This window comes from Moschus berezovskii, chromosome 12 (genome assembly GCF_049115385.1).
Source record: "Moschus berezovskii isolate FMDL1 chromosome 12, NW_MosBer_1.0, whole genome shotgun sequence".
Classification (NCBI taxonomy): Eukaryota; Metazoa; Chordata; class Mammalia; order Artiodactyla; family Moschidae; genus Moschus; species Moschus berezovskii.
This window is the reverse complement of record NC_142471.1, coordinates 4316597-4334237: the sequence shown is the minus strand read 5'-3', so window position 1 is coordinate 4334237 and position 17641 is coordinate 4316597. Positions and strand designations below refer to the sequence as shown.

At 37.7% G+C, this 17641-nt stretch overlaps 1 protein-coding gene across 4 annotated transcripts in view; it reads right to left on the bottom strand.

Moving 5' to 3' along the window:
* TSNAX (translin associated factor X) overlaps window positions 1-16428 on the bottom strand; it is a 35204-nt gene extending 18776 nt beyond the window's left edge. The window contains exons 1-4 of one of the 4 annotated variants that reach the window (XM_055425809.2): window positions 16274-16428; window positions 15732-15836; window positions 12614-12728; window positions 6391-6521 (exon numbers count right to left, since the gene is read on the bottom strand). In XM_055425809.2, the coding sequence (XP_055281784.1) occupies window positions 6391-6521; window positions 12614-12728; window positions 15732-15836; window positions 16274-16289 (367 nt within the window). In that variant the 5' untranslated portion in view covers window positions 16290-16428. Of the gene's footprint in view, window positions 1-6390; window positions 6522-12613; window positions 12729-15731; window positions 15837-16079 lie in introns of all 4 variants that reach the window. The other 3 variants (XM_055425808.2, XM_055425810.2, XM_055425811.2) reach the window with 3 other exon arrangements.
* Between the last annotated feature and the right edge of the window lie 1213 nt (window positions 16429-17641).

The following is a 17641-nucleotide window of genomic DNA, read 5'->3' as shown; positions in this document are numbered from 1 at the left end:
TGTCCTTTATCATGCCCATCCTTGCATGAAATATTCCCTTGTTAACTCCAATTTTCTTGAAAAGATAGTCTTTTCCATTCAATAGAAGTTTTCTTCTATTTCTATGCATTGTTCATTTAAGAAGGCCTTCTTATCTCTCCATGCTATTCTCTGGAACTCGGCATTCAGTTGGGTGTATTTTTTCCTTTTTCCCTTGCCTTTTGCTTCTCTTCTTTCCTCAGTTGTGTGCAAAGCCTCCTCAGACAACCACTTTGCTTTCTCGCATTTCTTTCACTTTGGGATGGTTTTGGTCACTGCCTCCTGTACAATGTTATGAACCTTCATCTACAGTTCTTTACGCACTCTTTGTCTACCAGATCTAATCCCTTGAATCTATTTGTCACCTCCACCGTATAATCATGAGGGAGTTGATTTAAGTCATTCCTGAACAGTCCAGTGGTTTTTCCTACTTTCTTCAATTTAAGCCTGAGTTTTGCAATGAGGAGCTCATGATCTGAGCCACAGTCAGCTCCAAGTCTTGCTTCTGCTGACTATATAAGAGAATATTTAAAACTTTCTTAAACAAAGCAATGGTTTTCGGGGTTTTTTTTTTATCTTCTTTCCAATGTATTAGCTCATAGTTTAGAGGCCATTATTCTTTCAAAATGTTACCCAAGGCTCAACGTGCACTATCATATTAAGAAGTAATAATAAATTACTTTAAGGGACACTATTGTTGGAATAGGACCTCTCTGACTTGGTGCATGTATGTTCAAACTGAGTAGGAAGTTGTCTCATCCATGCTTCCGACCTAGCATTCCCACCCCAAGCCTTACCAATTGGCAGATGTCAAGAGTAACTTGATGAAACAGGATTTCAGAAAAGCAGTAAGAATGCTGAGAGATGAAAAGAGAACTGGATGAAAAGACCTGCCTACACTTGGACAGTCTAAGTAGTGTGTATCCAACATTTACCTTAAAAGAATGGTCACAAACAGTCTCTGTGATCCAGAAAATGCCTATGAGAGATTTTCTCATGGTCACAGGATTCACCACAAAAGTCTGTAGTATGATATAAACAAGTAATTGCATTCAAAGCAGTCACAAGAAATGTACCCTGAATCATCTCACATTTAAATGCAAATTTAAACTACATATTTTTATCTATGTGGTTAAAATATTTTATTAAATAAATTTAGTAAAATGTATTGATATTTTATTAAAATATTTTATCTATGTAAAACAAAAGGAAGTGAGAGTCTTTAAACAGATATAGGATCTAAGATCATCAAATAAAAGCTGCTGGCTTTGCAGAAAACAATTACAGTGTAAAGTACCAAATACTAACTAGCAAAGTGAGTTAGTATAAAAAGTTTATCAGGGTAGATAAGTCAGATTCCAATTCCAATACCATCTCTAAGCTCATTTTCAAAATGAGGTGGTAGCACAAGATGTCCTCCAACATCTCTTTCAGTTTTAAAATTATTTTCACATTAGGCAAATGAATGCTTTCAAACCAAATCAAAATACATGCAGGAAAAAACATAAATCAACATGCATATGCCTGGATTTCCCATTAAACCAAATGGACATCAAATTATTGAACTGGGCAGAGAAAAATTAACTATCCATCAAACATATTTCACTGCCTTTCGCACAGAGAGCATATTCCCATATTCCCATTCTTCCCTGAAGTTAGGTGTGGACATGTAACTGGCCAATAAAATGTGGGCACCAGTGATGCGTGCCATTTCAAGAGCTGGCCCATAAAAACCTCAGGCACGATTCTACACTCATCCTTTCCACAACCTGCCAGCTGTACGTTGATTTCCTGGCTCATCTTGGAAACCACATACTCGGAGTATCACAGCCCCAAGATCCTGGGTCTATGAATGACTAAATAGGCAGAGCATATTCAAACTACCATCGCAAAGCCTGGACTTCAAATGAGAAAGAAATGATTCCTATTTTGTTAAGCCACCAAAATATCATGTTTATTCATTTGTTTCCTGTGAATGAATGGGAAGCTTCGTTCCCATTAGTTCAGATAGCTAAAAATTCAATGTTTAGCTATATCTGTTTCTTTTCACTAAACTCTTCCATTGTTTATTTCAAAGGCTTGCAGATCTTCACGTCTTCATGTTCACTTTTTCACTAAGCTGTCTCAATTGTGCTAATATACTGAAATGACATCAAATTTTTCTGTACTGATATGACCTTTAGAATGTCTGTAAGGATTAATATTGATCCTATTTTTGTATTATATCTAAGCAACAGCCCCTGGAAACCTGTTTCCTTTTGGAAGCAACAAAAAACAGTCAAACAAAAATCTGCAAAAGCAAATCATTAGATAAAAGATTTGGCTGAACAACAAGAACAAAAAAGCCCTTTTAAATTAAAATACTTTTGCTCTTCATTCCGTCAACATTTATCAAACTGCTATTAAGTGTCTGGGATACACCAGTTAACAATAACAAAAAACTTTTTGTAGAGACTTACAGAGTCCACCTTCTAGTAGAGGAAAAGAAACAATACAGAAACATAATAAATAAGGAGATTAGAGAGTATGTCAAAGTTGTTAAGTGCTATGTGGGAAAAAAAGTGCAACACAAGAGTTATAATGTGTCCTGGATTATTTAAGAAAAACCTTCATATTTGGGCAAAGAGAAATTTAAGCAATATAAAGCCTTTAGTTGGGGTAAGGTTCTAAAGTTCAACAGGTAAATTAAATCCACGCAATAAGAAGCAGTGGTACCACTTACTAGCTTATGACCTTGAACAAGTTGCTTAACTCCTGTTAAGTCTCCATTTCCCCACTTATGAAGTGGTAAAAATATTTATGACTCAGGGATACTGCAAAGGTCACATAAACATAAATATTTAATATATAAAGAACAACAGTTTTAGAAAATGTCGTAGCTGGCCCAAAACACTCACTCAACCCATCATGCCCATGCTCGGATAAAAGAATTAAAATGTTAGTGTCTGAACTTAAGTTTTCTGCACTAGGATGTCTCAAAATTAAATGACAATTTTTAATATTATCACAATTATATAAACTAAACCAAAAAGAAAAAAAAAACTTTTTCTTTGAGATGGAGGGCATTTCCAACTGTTAGTTTTTCAACAAGAGGAAAAAAAACACTAGAAATATGATAGGGCACCAAAAAGTTTTAAGTGATTTATTTCAAGTAACTAATTATTTCTCATTTGTTTAACAATCCCCCGGGGCAATCTGTAACGTACTCTGATAAGAAATGTGTAGAAAACAGACCTAACTTTTGGTTGTTGTTCAATTATTAGTAGGATACTCAATGTTTGAGCTAACACAAGTATCCCTTAGGGAAATGCTCTGCGTGCCATTAGCACTATTCTTAATGAGGAAAAGCACGGAACTCCTTTAGTTCAATGCCAGAATTGTTTTATCTTCAAGTCAAAAGAACAACTATTTGGAGTAACACCAAAACAAGCATTTAACAATTACAAGCAGCAAGCTATTCATAAGCATCACATTGTTACTGCTACTCTAATTATAAATAAACTTATTTTATCAAGTAAAATATCTATGTGCAAATTTTTAAGTCCCAGACACTTCTCTTGACTGTTTTATTCCTTAACTTTAAGGAAATAAATCTTCATTACATCAATTTAAAGAACCTCACTTTATTTTAAAGACTTCCTAAAGAAAAGTGAGATACAGAGAATCCTTAAACATTTAATTCACGAGTAGATAATCTCAAAACGTACAAATCATAAACAAAAGTCTTAAATGGAATATGTACTTAGTCGCTCAGTCGTGTCTGACTCTTTGTGACCCCATGAACTGTAGCCCACCAGGCTCCTCTATCCATGGGACTCTCCAGGAAAGAATACTGGAGTAGGTTGCCATGCCGTCCCCTCCAGGGGATCTTCCCAACCCAAGGACTGAACCCAGGTCTCCCACATTGTGGGCAGATGCTTTACTGTCTGAGCCACTGCTGCTGCTAGGTCACTTCAGTCATGTCCGACTCTGTGCGACCCCATAGACGAAAGCCCACCAGGCTCCCCCGTCCCTGGAGACTGAGCCACTAGGGAAGCCCTAAATGAAATACAGTGCTTATAAGCACTAATACTCATAAAATTCATAATACTATGACTATGATTTAATAATTCATAATCTTCAGTAGTGGGAAGATAGTGAAATGGGAATATCTGAAGAAAGATTCCTCCCATTTTACTAATGCCCTAACTAAACTTTTTCCAAGAGTTAGTGCTTCCTTTTTGATTTAAGAAACACTCTACTGATTCAGTGAAATGTCCCCTTTGCCTTTTTTCCCCATTCCTCTGTTTTGTTCTAAAAGCCAAGCATGACTTCTTAAGTAACATTCTGTGTGTCACTATCCATATGGTCCTTGCTCTTATTTAAAGCCTTTCCTTATACTTTACTCATAGATCAATGAAGGACCTACAACATAACCTACTGGGCCAAATGAAGCCAATCAACATCTCTAGATTAATTATGCCTCTTTCTGAACTTCACATAAATGGAATTATACAGTTAGATACTCTTTTGTGTCTGCTTATTTTGTCCAACAGAATGACAAATTCGTATTTGATGCTACATACCTTTATCCTTTTCTATTGCTACATAGTACTACATTGGACAACTACACCACAATGTACCCACTGACCTGTTGAGCTGAGTCACCTTTCACTTTTAGGATATTATGATTATAGCTGTTCTGAGGTCTCCTACACATGTTTTTTGGTGATATAATCCTCACTTTTCTCGGGTACATACCCAGAAATAATAATATGGTAGACGCAGGTTTTTAGCTGGATGCTGCCAAAAGCTTTTTTTTAATGGTTCTGTCAGTATTTACAATTAGTTATGCTGGTGACTGAATGGTACCTCATTTGGTTTCACTTTACACTACTCTAGTGAATAATGATGCTGAGCACTTTTTCATGAATATTCATAGTCATCTGAATATTCACATTCTGAGGCCCCTATTCAACTTTTTTTGTCCATTTTTAAAACTGACTTATTGATTTGTAGGAATTCTCCATATATTCTATATGAGTTCTCTATCCAAAGTATGTACTTAAACGTCATCTCTCAGACTTCAATTTGCCTTTTTGCTTCCTTAATGATGTATTTTGATAAAAAGAATTTCTTAATTTTAACAAAATTCAATTGATCCAATTTTCCTTTAGTAGTTAATACTTTCTTCTGTCATTTAAAAAATAAATCTTTCCTACTACAAGGTCATAAAGACATTCTCATATGTTTTCTTCTAGACCCTTGTTTAGTTAAACACTTCACTTTTCTTCCAATCATTACCTCTGATCTTCTCACCCAAATTTGTCATATGCAAGGTTGTGAGGCCTGACAACATAAACGGAATTCATAAAGCCTTTTTAATTATGTGTGCTATTAATTTAAAAATCAAATAAATCCCTGATAGTAAATAATAAATTATGAGGATGGAAATGTATCTCCTTTCAGAAGATACCATAATGACTCTTCATAAAACTATTTTATCACTTTAGTTTATAATAATGTATCTTCAACTTTAACTGATGTATACAGGCACTTTCTCTTACTAATATTAGGACATTTCAACAACCACAGGTTGACATTTCTGAAAGACAAGTGCTGAAATGATAAATATTCAGACTAAAACTGAACATATATTGAACAGATACCAAATGAACTCATTTCTTACTACTGAACTGACCTGAGCTCAATGGAATCAGCTCTTTGATAGAAAGCAACTTCCATTTATTTCTATAAATACGAATCAAACTTTGACTTTGTCTTTCTGCAAATAATTAGGGTATGCCTGAATTATACAGTTCTCTCTCCTATCAGTGAACTCACAAGAAAAGGATGAAGAGGATTAGATCAAGTACTTTAAACGTTTGTGCAACTGATTTATAAATGGTGATAATCACCAAGATCCAATACTCCATGAAGCTTTTTAAATGAATATATAAAACCCAGTATTATCCTAGAATTCCCAGTATGGAGTCACACTATGAGATGTTTTGGTCCATTTGGCTAGGTGATACATCCTCTTTTTATGAACCTACTATGACTGAAACTTAGAGCCACAAGTGAAATATACTCATAGTGGGGAATGAGATACACCCTGTCTGAATACACTCTACTCCCTCAAGAATAAAGTTTCTCTATTAAGAGTGTCTCCTCAACTAATTTATCAAAATCTATCAGTAACTATCACTACACAGGAAAATAAAGCCAAGTAAGCATTTTTAAATTATCTTTATATTACTACTTGGAAGTCCCAATTTTTTAAAACCAATAATATTTCACTAAGTGTTAATTATAATTCATGCAATGCATACATAAATTATTTAACATACTATTTTCTTTTAAACGTTACCACTGAAATGAACCTAGACTCACCTGTAGTAATGGCTCTGTGGAATTGATGCATGTCTTCTACTGAGAGCTCTTGGGCTACCTGCAATATCTTTTGTCTGACACCATCCAATTTAACTTCTGATTCAGTCAATATTTCTTCCATATCAGGAGCACTACAATCAAGATATTGGGAACTTTTAAAATATCAGGCAGATGTTTTGACGTGAAAAACTGAAATAACATACATATCAACTAATGTACAGCTAAGTAAATATCCTATGTATCTTGAAACTTCTTACTCAAAAGTACAACTATAATTTATTAAAAATAGGTAAAAAACATGGAAAATGCTTTAACGTAATATTCAGTGTAAAGAAGTATAAGAAGCTGTATTTGTATCACAACCATAACTACAAGAGAAATTATGCTCATAAAAATATGATATATGGATAAATGGATAAAGAAGTTGTGGTACATATATACAGTGGAATATTACTTAGCCATAAGAAGGAATAAAATTAGGTTGTTTACGGTGATGTGGATGGACCTAGAGTCTGTCATACAGAGGGAAGTGAGTCAGAAAGAGGAAAATAAATATTGTATATTAATGCATATATGTGGAATCTAGAAAAGTGGCACTGATGAGCCGATCTGCGGGGCAGGAGTAGAGAGCTGATGCAGAGAGCAGACTGTGGACACTGCAGGAAGGAGAGGGTGGGGCAAGCTGAGAGCGCAGCAGCAACACAGATGCACTCAGTTCAGCTCAGTTGCTCAGGCACGTCCAGCTCTTCGGAACCACACAGATTACAGCACGCCAGGCTTCCCTGTCCATCACCAACTCCCGGAGCTTGCTGAAACTCATGTCCATTGAGTTGGTGATGCTAACCATCTCCTCCTCTGTCCTCCCCTTCTCCTCCTGCCTTCAACTTTCCCAGGATCACGGTCTTTTCCAATGAGTCAGTTCTTTGCACCAAGTGGCCAAAGTATTGGAGTTTCAGCTTCAGCATCAGTCCTTCCAGTGAATATTCAGGACTGATTTCCTTCCATGTGTAAAAGAGATAACTAATGGGAAGCTACTACATAGCACAGGGAGCTCAGCTTGGTGCTCTGTGATGACCCAGACAGGTGGGATGGGGCTGGGTGGGAATAAGGCTCAGGAGCAAGGGGACATATGTAAACTCACAGCTGATTCACGCCATTGTACAGCAGAAACTAACATGACACTGAAAAGCAGTTATCCTCATCATCAAGACATCTAGAGAGGTCTACTTTTAGTCAGATGGAGTAACACGGATTTGTCATCCCACCGTAAGAAACAAACATAAAAAATAAACAAATAGACACTGTGAAAGAGGCAGCATAGGACAGCACAACAGATGAGTGAAAACAAGGACATGGGCCCTACGACTGCTCCATCTGACTGCCTGCAGTTTCCAAGTGGCAGAGAAGGCACGAGAAACAGCTGGACCGTGGGAGTCTCCCGCAGTAGAGGCGCAGGAGATGGGAGTTCACAGTGGTCAAGATGGCTAAAATTTGCAAGGCAAAGAAACGAAGGAGAAAACTACATGCAGAGTTTCAGAGATCTACAGAAGGGGACTACTCATGTCTTCAGTTGAATTTTGATTAGTGCAAACTTGTGAGGCTGATAAAAGGCCCACTCTAAGTGAACACACAAAATAATCTCAAGAGACCACACAAAACTAGAAACAGTTGATTCATCACTGGCACACTGACACTACAAAATGTATTAAAGAAAGTTCTTTAGGCAAAAGAAAAATGATACCACATGAAAACATGGTTCTATTAATAAAGGAATAAGGGACACCAGAAATGGTAAATATATGGAAAAAGATAACTTTAATTTAAAAAATCATACTGTTTAAAAATAATAATGTATTATGGGGATTAGTACTTTTATTTAGACAATATTGTTTTTAAATTTTAAGTAAAAATAATAATCCCCAAAATAATTATTATTTTTACTTAAACAATATAATTTTTTAATTAAAAAGTTATCTTCTTCCATATATTTACCATTTCTGGTATATTATGGGGATTATAGGGTAAGCTAGGTGGCACTGCAGTAATGAATCTGCCTGCCAACGCAGGAGTGCAGGTTCCATCCCTGGGTTGGGAAAATCCCCTCGAGTAGGAAATGGCAACCCGCTCCAGTATTCTTGCCTGGAAAATTCCATGCACAGAGGAGCCTGGAGGGCTACAGTCCACAGGGCCACAAAAAGTCAGACATGACTGAGTATACACCCATAGGGATTATAAATAAGACAGAAGTAGCATGTATTTCAGAAGTAGTACAAAGGCCAAGCTTGTAAAAGTGAAACGGAAAAGAAAGAACAGAATTATAGGGTTCATATATTTTAGGCAAAGTGATACGCAAGCTGTCCTTACTCTGCACAGTATCATGTTAACTGAAATCTGTGCATATCAGCACTGTGACTTCAATTTACAAAGTAACTATTACCACAGAACCATGCAAAGGAAAGACATGATTCTGAAATGTACAAGCTTCAGTTAACATGGTACTGTACAAAGTAAGGACACAGGCTGTGACAAGTCACATATTACAAACCATAAAACAACCACTACAAAAACAAAGTACAGCTAATAAGCCAACAAATAAGATAAAAAATGGAATTATAAAAAATACTCAGTCCAAAATAAGGCAAAAAAAAAAGGAAAATGGATCACAGCTTGAATTCCAACCATGTTAATAATCACATTAAATGTAAATGGTCTAAACACCTCTGTAAAAGGCAGAGATTAGATAAAATTGATAAATGTATTAAAAGCAAGAAAGATAAGAAAGCCTTTTTAAATATATACAGTGTCAAAGTGTTAGCCACTCAGTCATGCCTGACTCTGTGACCCCATGGACTGTAGCCCAAAGGCTCTTCTGTCCATGGAATTCTCCAGGCAAGAATACTGGAGTGGGTTGCCATTCCCTTCTCCAAGGGACCTTCCTGACCTTGGGATCGAACCCAGTCTCCAGCACTGCAGGCAGATTCTTTACTGTCTGAGTCACCAGGGAAGTCCAGACATAAATAGATTAAAAATAAAAGGATGAATAAAGATATATCCTGTTAACACTAATCAAAAGAAAATGAGAGTAGTTATTAATATAATAACAAAACAGATTTCAAAACAAAGAATATTTCCAGGGATACAATCATGATAATAATGAGTCAATTCATCAAGTCAACAGAACAATCCTAAATGTCATTTAATACATCAAATGAAAGGACTTAAATAAATCAAGCAACAACTGATAGAACTGCAAAAATAAAACAAATTCACAGTTATAGTCAAGAGATTTCAACATCTCTCAATAATTGACAGAACAAGTATATGTTAATAAAAATCAGAAATGTTATAGATGATTGAACAGTATCATCAACCAACTTGACTTAGCTGACACGATAGAACACTACACCCAACAGCAGCAGAGTACATACACTTTTCAAGTGTACAAGGTCCAGAGAGACCATGTTCTGGGTCAAAACCAAGTTTCAGTAAATTGAAAAGAATTCAAATCATAAAAAACATGCTTGGAAAATTCCCAAGTATTTGGAAACAAAACAACATCTAAACAACCCAAGATGAAATCAAAGATGAAAATGAAAATTAGCAAGTATTTTGAACTGAATGAAAATGAAAAACAACGTATGAAAATTTGTGGAATGTGGCTAAAAATGTACTTAGAGATGTAACAGGGAAACGGATAGCACTGCATTAGAAAAGAAGACATGATCTCAGTTTCTTCTTTGATCCCAGCTTCCACCTTAAGAAATTCTTCAGAAAAGGAGCAAATGAATCCAAAGTAAGCAGAAAGAAGGAAACAGCAGAAACCAATGTCAGAAAACCATACAGAATATCAGTGAAATCAACAGTAGTCCTTTAGGATCAATAAAATTGATAAACCTCTAGCTAGACAGATCAGGAAAAAGAGGATACAAATTACCATAAACTTCAGGAATGAGAGAGAGAATATTACAACAGATTCTACAGAAATGGAAAAATTCCTTAAAAGATCAAACTACCAAAGCTCACTGGCAAAGAAATATCTACCTTTATCTATTTATTTTAACCTTTATCTATTAAAGAAAATGCAAGTATAGTTAAAATATGAAAAGTGTTCATTAAGAGTAGTTATCTTTATGTACTCTGATTTCTTTCATGAAGTGTTTTACTTTCTCTAGTTTATAATTTTTCTAAAGTTAACTATTAGTTTACTAATCAAAAAACGTTATAGAAGATATGGAAACAATTAGGATAAAAAAGTATACGCTATGAATCTGCTTACTGATAATGGCTGTCAGTGTCTTTCATTCACTGACTTCTTTCACTCAGTACCTTAACTTCTCTGTCATTTTTAATATTTCTAAAGATTATTATTTTCTAAGTTTACTATAATGAATATTTATTATTTTTTGGAAGACAACCATAAGATGACGTTACACAGTAACATGGTTTTCTCCAAAATATGAAATCCTCCTGTTATAGTTCTACTATTTCTTTAAACTGCTGAATACTGACAATTGTTTTAGAACTGAAATTTCTATTGAAAAAAGTGTTCATAATTCACCAGATCAGTGTTGCTTTTTTTCATAATACAAGCTCAAGTGTATATAAGCTACCTGAACACTGGTTCAAAAAATAAGTAGAAAACTAATTTTAGAATCAAGTATAAAAAAGAAAAGCTTAATAGTGCAACATTCCACTAATCCACATATGGCAAATTGTTTCTACTTAATGGAATAAAAATTAAAGTATTTCAGAGTTACCTTAAAAGCTGTGTGTGAATAGAATATTTCAAAACTACTTTAATAATAAAAAGCTCATAAATTACACTTGGACTTGCTTAAATACTTTGTCAGACACACAGTGGGAAGCCAATCCTCACTAGCCTTCTGGAGGCATTTGGAATTGGCAATGTAACAAAAATCTCTCTTTGGAGCTACAGGGTGGATGATTTCTACCTCAATGCAGAACAGAAAAGCAAAGAAAGCTAGTCAAATGAAACACCAAACAAAGATGAGAAAATGGAGATACCCAGCTGCATTCATAAAATATTCCACTTCCCTCCTTTTAATCTAGGCTAGTTTAAGTTTGCTTCTTTTATTTGCAACAAAGAAATCTATTCAAATATACAGAGCTCCCTAGAAAAACAGTAAAGTCCTACAGAAAGTATATCACAGAGCTGAAGGTGGGGGAACTTGCAAAGAATTAAGCTTCCCTGGTGGCTTAGACGGTAAAGCATCTGCCTCCAATGCAGGAGTTCGATCCCTGAGTCAGGAAGATGCCCTGGAAGAGGACACGGCAACCCACTCCAGTATTCTTGCCTGGGGAGCCTGGTGGGTTACAGTCCATGGGGTCGCAAAGAGCCAAACACGACTGAGCAATTAATACTTTCACCTAGAAAAAGTCAAGTCATAGTTTAAGAATATCACAGAGCTGAAGATGGAAGAACTTCAGAACTCCCCCAAAGAATTAAACAGTCAACATTATCACACACTGCAAAAATGTAAATAAGAAAAGAGTAGAAGAGTATATACTAGATTTATCAATGAGTGAACAAAGGCAATTTCAATTTCATTCGGTGAGGCAGAAAGCCCAATGTCCAATGAACTGAAAAATGAATGGGAAGATAAGCAGAATGCAATGCTTACCTAATATTAAAATGTTCGCACATATCATCCAAGAAAAGCTTTAATGTTAATAGGCTCTAATAAACCATTAAAGTTTATTTTATTTTTTTTGAAACTGCTGAAACTTTATTATTATTTTTTTTTATATTGTACATCTTTTTTTTTTCGCATATGACAACATACATATTTCGATGCCATTCTCCCAAATCATCCCACCCTCACCCTCTCCCTCAGAGTCCCAAAGACTGTTCTATACACCTGTGTCTCTTTTGCGGTCTTGTATACAGGGTTATCATTTCCATCTTTCTAAATTCCATATATACGCGTTAGTAACCATTAAAGTTTAAATATGTTCACAACAATAGTTTTATCTCTGTGAATGATCTTAACAAGACACAAATCCTTAGCTGTTCTGAAAATAAGAAAAATTTCCTATTTTTTAAAAAATGTTTATTCTTAAAATAAAATCTACCTGCTACTAACATCCTCTTGATCCTGGTGTTCAAAAACAGTTAGCTAGTTACTGCCCACTGACTTTCTGATAAATATAAAATACTTATCAACCTTATCCAACTGTAACAAATTTAAAGATATTTACTTACCTTGTAATTCTATGGAGGAGAAAAATCGTCCTTTTGCTTTCAACAGTTATATCTCGACTAAGTTTCACAAGTCTCTCATATTTGTCATGTCTTGCATCAAGTTCCTGTTGAAATGCTAAAAACACATTATTATGACCATAAGCATGCTTGTTCTACATTTGAAAGTATAATGAAACAATACTGTCAGTATATAAGAGAAACCAACTTATTTACTTTTAAAGTACCTGGAAATCAAAAACTCTACTACTAACCAAGATATTCTTTCTTTAAATACAGGTATGCCTTAACTCGATTTTACCTCTCAGAGCCTCACAATGAGATGTATATATTGTAACAAATTATCTGTTCTAATAAAGAGATTGTTATCACAAAATTACCACATATAACTACTAACAAAAAAATATTTTCAACTACTTCACTAAATTATGTAAAGTTATTTTTAATTACTTTACCATGCACAATGTAAATATCCACAAAAAAATAAACCAGGATTTTCAAATTATGCTTTAAACCTTAATAACATCAACTTTATGAATTCTCAAGCCCTAGCTGTTAAATTGGAGAAGGCAATGGCAAGCCACTCCAGTGCTATTGCCTAGAAAATCCCATGGATGGAGGAGCCTGGTAGGCTGCAGTCCGTGGGGTCGCTAAGGGTCAGACAGGACTGAGCAACTTCACTTTCACTTTTCACTTTCACACATTGGAGAAGGAAATGGCAATCCACTCCAGTGTTCTTGCCTGGAGGATCCCAGGGACGGGGGAGCCTGGTGGGTTTCCGTCTATGGGGTCACACAGAGTCGGACACGACTGAGATACCCATAAAGCACTTATTTAACAACCACTTTATTTTAGAAGATTTATCATTCCAAAGAACTAGCAAGTTGCCTGGCAGTCCACAGACATACTTTGAACCTGAATACAAAAGTTTATTCAGAACTTGAATGAACTATTAGCCAAATTAGCAGCTGACAAAGGCCTAAACACATCCGGTCTTTTATTACTGAGATAATAATTAGGCTAGGATTTTGCCTAACATTTGAAGACAATCAAATGCATTCACATTCTGACTATATTAATGACCACTGCGAATTAGATACTATGAATAAAAAGTTAAATAAGGCATTTCTATCCTCAAGCTCAGTCTAGTATGAGACAGAGATAAAAACAAAGAATTGAATGTGACCATGTTATAATAAATATATAGAAAAGGTTCACTAAATCAGGAATTATGGTTTTCTTGTTCACTATCAACATATGCTAAAACACAGTATTAGTAATGTTCAGTCATTCAGTCCTGACTCTTTGAGACCCCATGGACTGTAGCCCCACAGGATCTTTTGTCCGTGGCATTTTACAGGAAAGAACACCTGAGAGTGTTGCCATTTCCTACTCCAGGCAATCTTCCCGACCCAGGTATCAAATCTATGTCTCTTGCATCTCCTGCATAGGCTGGCAGATTCTTTACCACTAGCACCACCTGGGAAGCCCTTGCTAGAACACAGATGTTCAATAAATACATCTTGACTAAATGGATGGATGTTCAATGAATGCACTGTCTGTCACCAAATTTGCTTGGGAGGAAAATCAGAAAAAAATCAGAAAAGCAGGAAGAAGCTACTTGGAATGGGTCTTAAAAAAAACTACAGTACATCAGCGGGGCAATGGGGCACCACGCTAGAAGCTATTCCAAGCCTAAAGAGCTACGAAGACAAAAGCAGGCAGAGACACAAGACAGCAAAATACACTCGGAAACAAGCAACGGAGTGTGTGAGACCGTAACGACAGAGAACACTTGACCCAGTGCAGCTTCTCCACTGCGCATAGAGCTCCATCAATATGCTCTTTCCTCAGTCACAAGTAGTTGTCCTACACCACTGAAGATCACTGTTATGTGTTGTGACAATCTTCGAATATGTCCACGATTTACTTAATACTCCTCCTTTCAAAAAGTGGCACCTAATTCCCTTTCTCTCAAACGTGAGGCTGAGTTTTAAAACTGCCTCATTTCTAACTAATAAACTATAGCAAAAGTGACACGTATGATATCCAAGATTAGGACATAAGTAAACTGTGGTCTCCTCCCTCCCTCCATCTGGGGAAGCCAAATGCTGTAACACAAGGACACTCAGGTAGTACTATGGAGGGGTCCACATGGGGAAACACAGAGCTGGCTGCTAGCAGAATGCCTAAGTGACTGATAGTTGTGGATCCTCCAACTCAAGTCTTCAGATGACTCCAAGTTATCCGAACCAATAGCTAACTCAGCCTCTTTTGGATTCCTGAACTACAGAAAGTATAAAGAATAGGATACTGGGGGAATTCTCTGCTGCTCCAGTGGTTAGCTCTCTGCTATTTCACTGCAGAGTAAAATGGATTCAATCCCAAGTAGGGGAACTAAGATCTTGCCTGCCATACAGTGTGAACAAAAAAATAAAAAAAAAATAGGATGCTGGACAAGTGTTACGTGAATTTTGTTTTATACTTTGTTTGCAATGAGGAACAATTTTCCCAAGTTAAAATACTGAGAAAAGAGAATCTGGGAATAAATACACACGTATAATTTACACGCACTTGAGTGCCCACTCTCTGCAAAGAGGTATAGTGAAAACAAAAATACAGCATTTCCCTCCTGGTTCAGTGGTTGAGACTTCACCATCCAATGAAGAGGGTGTGAGGTAGATGCCTGGTCGGGGATCCCACACGCCTCATGGTCAAAAAACCAAAACATAAAATAGAAGCAGTTATTATAACAAATTCAATAAAACTTTAAAAAATGTTCCACATCAAAAAAACAAAAAAGTCTCCAAAAGTCTAGCGAAGAAAACAAAACCAATACACGTTAAAAATATCCGTATATATATAGCTGATATGCATGCTTATCAGATACACAGTAATTTTCAGTTATGTGGCAGGTCTGATGTTAATTAATGTTTACCTGTGGAACTTAAACGGGGAAAAAAAGTCAAGACTTTTGTAATCTCAATTTTCATGGCAGACCGAGCACCACTGCAAAACCTGCAGGAAAATTCTGAGACTGAAGCATAACATAGCTAAGTGATCCTTTCTACAAAATCTTTAGTTCTCTTCCCTTCACCAGTGTACATGATAGAGAACTTACATTTGAAGGCCAACATCACAGGTGAAGATGAATTAACATCCTTCCCTTCTCTTCTCTGGTTATGTGGGAAATTGTCATGCTTCCTTTTCCTGAACCCTCCTGATCCTTACATAGAGAAGGAAAAAAAGGTTGGACAAGAGCTCTCCCATCGCCAGGACTTGACAACACATAATAAAGGTAAACCCCTTTCTTCCTTAAAACCAGACCTCCCCGGGCCGTCATCGCAGAGACTTTCTCAGCAAACGGAGAGAAAAGCAGCCCTACCTTCCCCCACCACCTCCCAAATCTTAAGCTCATCCAAACCTCCCACAACGGGTTCCCTGATCTGGAACAAGGTGGAGCAATTACCGAACTAAGATAAAAATGGCTCGCGGATTAAGGAAAAGAGGTAAATAGGGCCAATGTGGCCGGGGAAATCACCAGGGCCGCTGCCCCCCGAGTCTGCGCGGGGAGAAAGCATCTTTCAAGGGTGGGAAGTGAAAATGCGACAAAAAGGCTGGATTAAATAAATAAATCACGCCCAAAGCTGTTGAGGATGCCACCTTCTTTGCTGCTCATGTCGTCACGGCCTACGGCGAGAAGAGAGAATAGAGACTAAGCGCCTCGGGGCCAGCAGGGAACGCGCGGCGGCGGCCGAAGAGCCCTCAGCGGCGCCCCGTACAGCCGGCCGACGTCAACGCACTAGCCGGAAGCGCGCGCCAGCAGCCACTCAGGCTTCTCTCCCGCCCGCGCACACTTCCGGCCGCGGCCCCGCCCCGCCCCCGCTGGCTCCGCCCCGCACTTGGCCCGAGGACCTCGCGCTGGGCGCTGTTGTCGCAGCTGCCCTCTGTCGTGCCTGAAGACAGAAGCGATTTTACACGCTTTTCCGTGGTAGCTGTTCTTAAAAAAGACGACTGCATCCCTCTGAGAGTGAGAGCAGTGTGAAGGCTGGTGAGCGACGGAAGACGTATGCTTTTCTTCTTTTTCTCAAGGCGCCTTTGGAACACCCTCGCCTGCGCCCCCGCATGGGCCCCTGGGCCCCCGCGCGATGCGTAGTGGGGGCTGTAGTTCGCCGCTGCAGGCGGCCCTGCGGCGCCGGGGAACCTGCGGGTGATAAAGGGATCATCCCCGCGTCTCCTCTGCGATGGTTTTCTTGTGATCGAGGCTGAACCTTACAGAGATAGGAGTCTTTTCCGTTCCTGGCGGTGACGCCAGCAGCTTAAGTGATGAAACTGTGCATAGCAATCAGTGCAAGACGTTGCTGGCGATTTCTCCCCTGTGGGTCCGCCTCCCGCCCCTCCCTCTGCCCCTTTCCCGCAGTCTTCTGGTGTCCGTCGTGCTCCTCTCCGGAATTCCTGCTTTCGCGGTGCTCTTCGTCGCTGAGTGACTGTGTGACCTTAGAGAAGTAATTCATCTCTAGCTCAATTTCTTCATCTGAAAAATAGGGCTAAATTTGGACCCGCCTCGTAGGATTATTTGACCATTAAATGAGTTACCACTAAGAAGCGCAGAAGAGTTTTTCACACAGTAAAGTCTCAGTTAAAGATTAGCTTTGATACCTTCTCCCACCGTCGCTTTCCAAAAGGAAGATGCGCTACAGCATCCTCTAGGGTAGAACTCAGGCTGAGGCTTGGTTGGTTGGACGCCCTGGGGCTGGTTGGGAAAACACAAGTACTATATTTTAGTACGTTTTCCCTAAATAACCTCTTTATTGTAGGCACTTTATACACACAGTCTTTCCTCCTTGTTTATTTAGTAACAAAGGAACAGTGATTGAAATGAAATAACTTGCCAGTGATTTCAAGCGCCTGACAGACCTGTGTCAGGAATGTTTTCTGTTCTAGCTAATCTGTAGGGTCTCTTCAGCTCTGTAGCAAGACGCTTGGGAAACACCACCCTTTACGTCTCTGCAGCTTTGAATACATGTATCT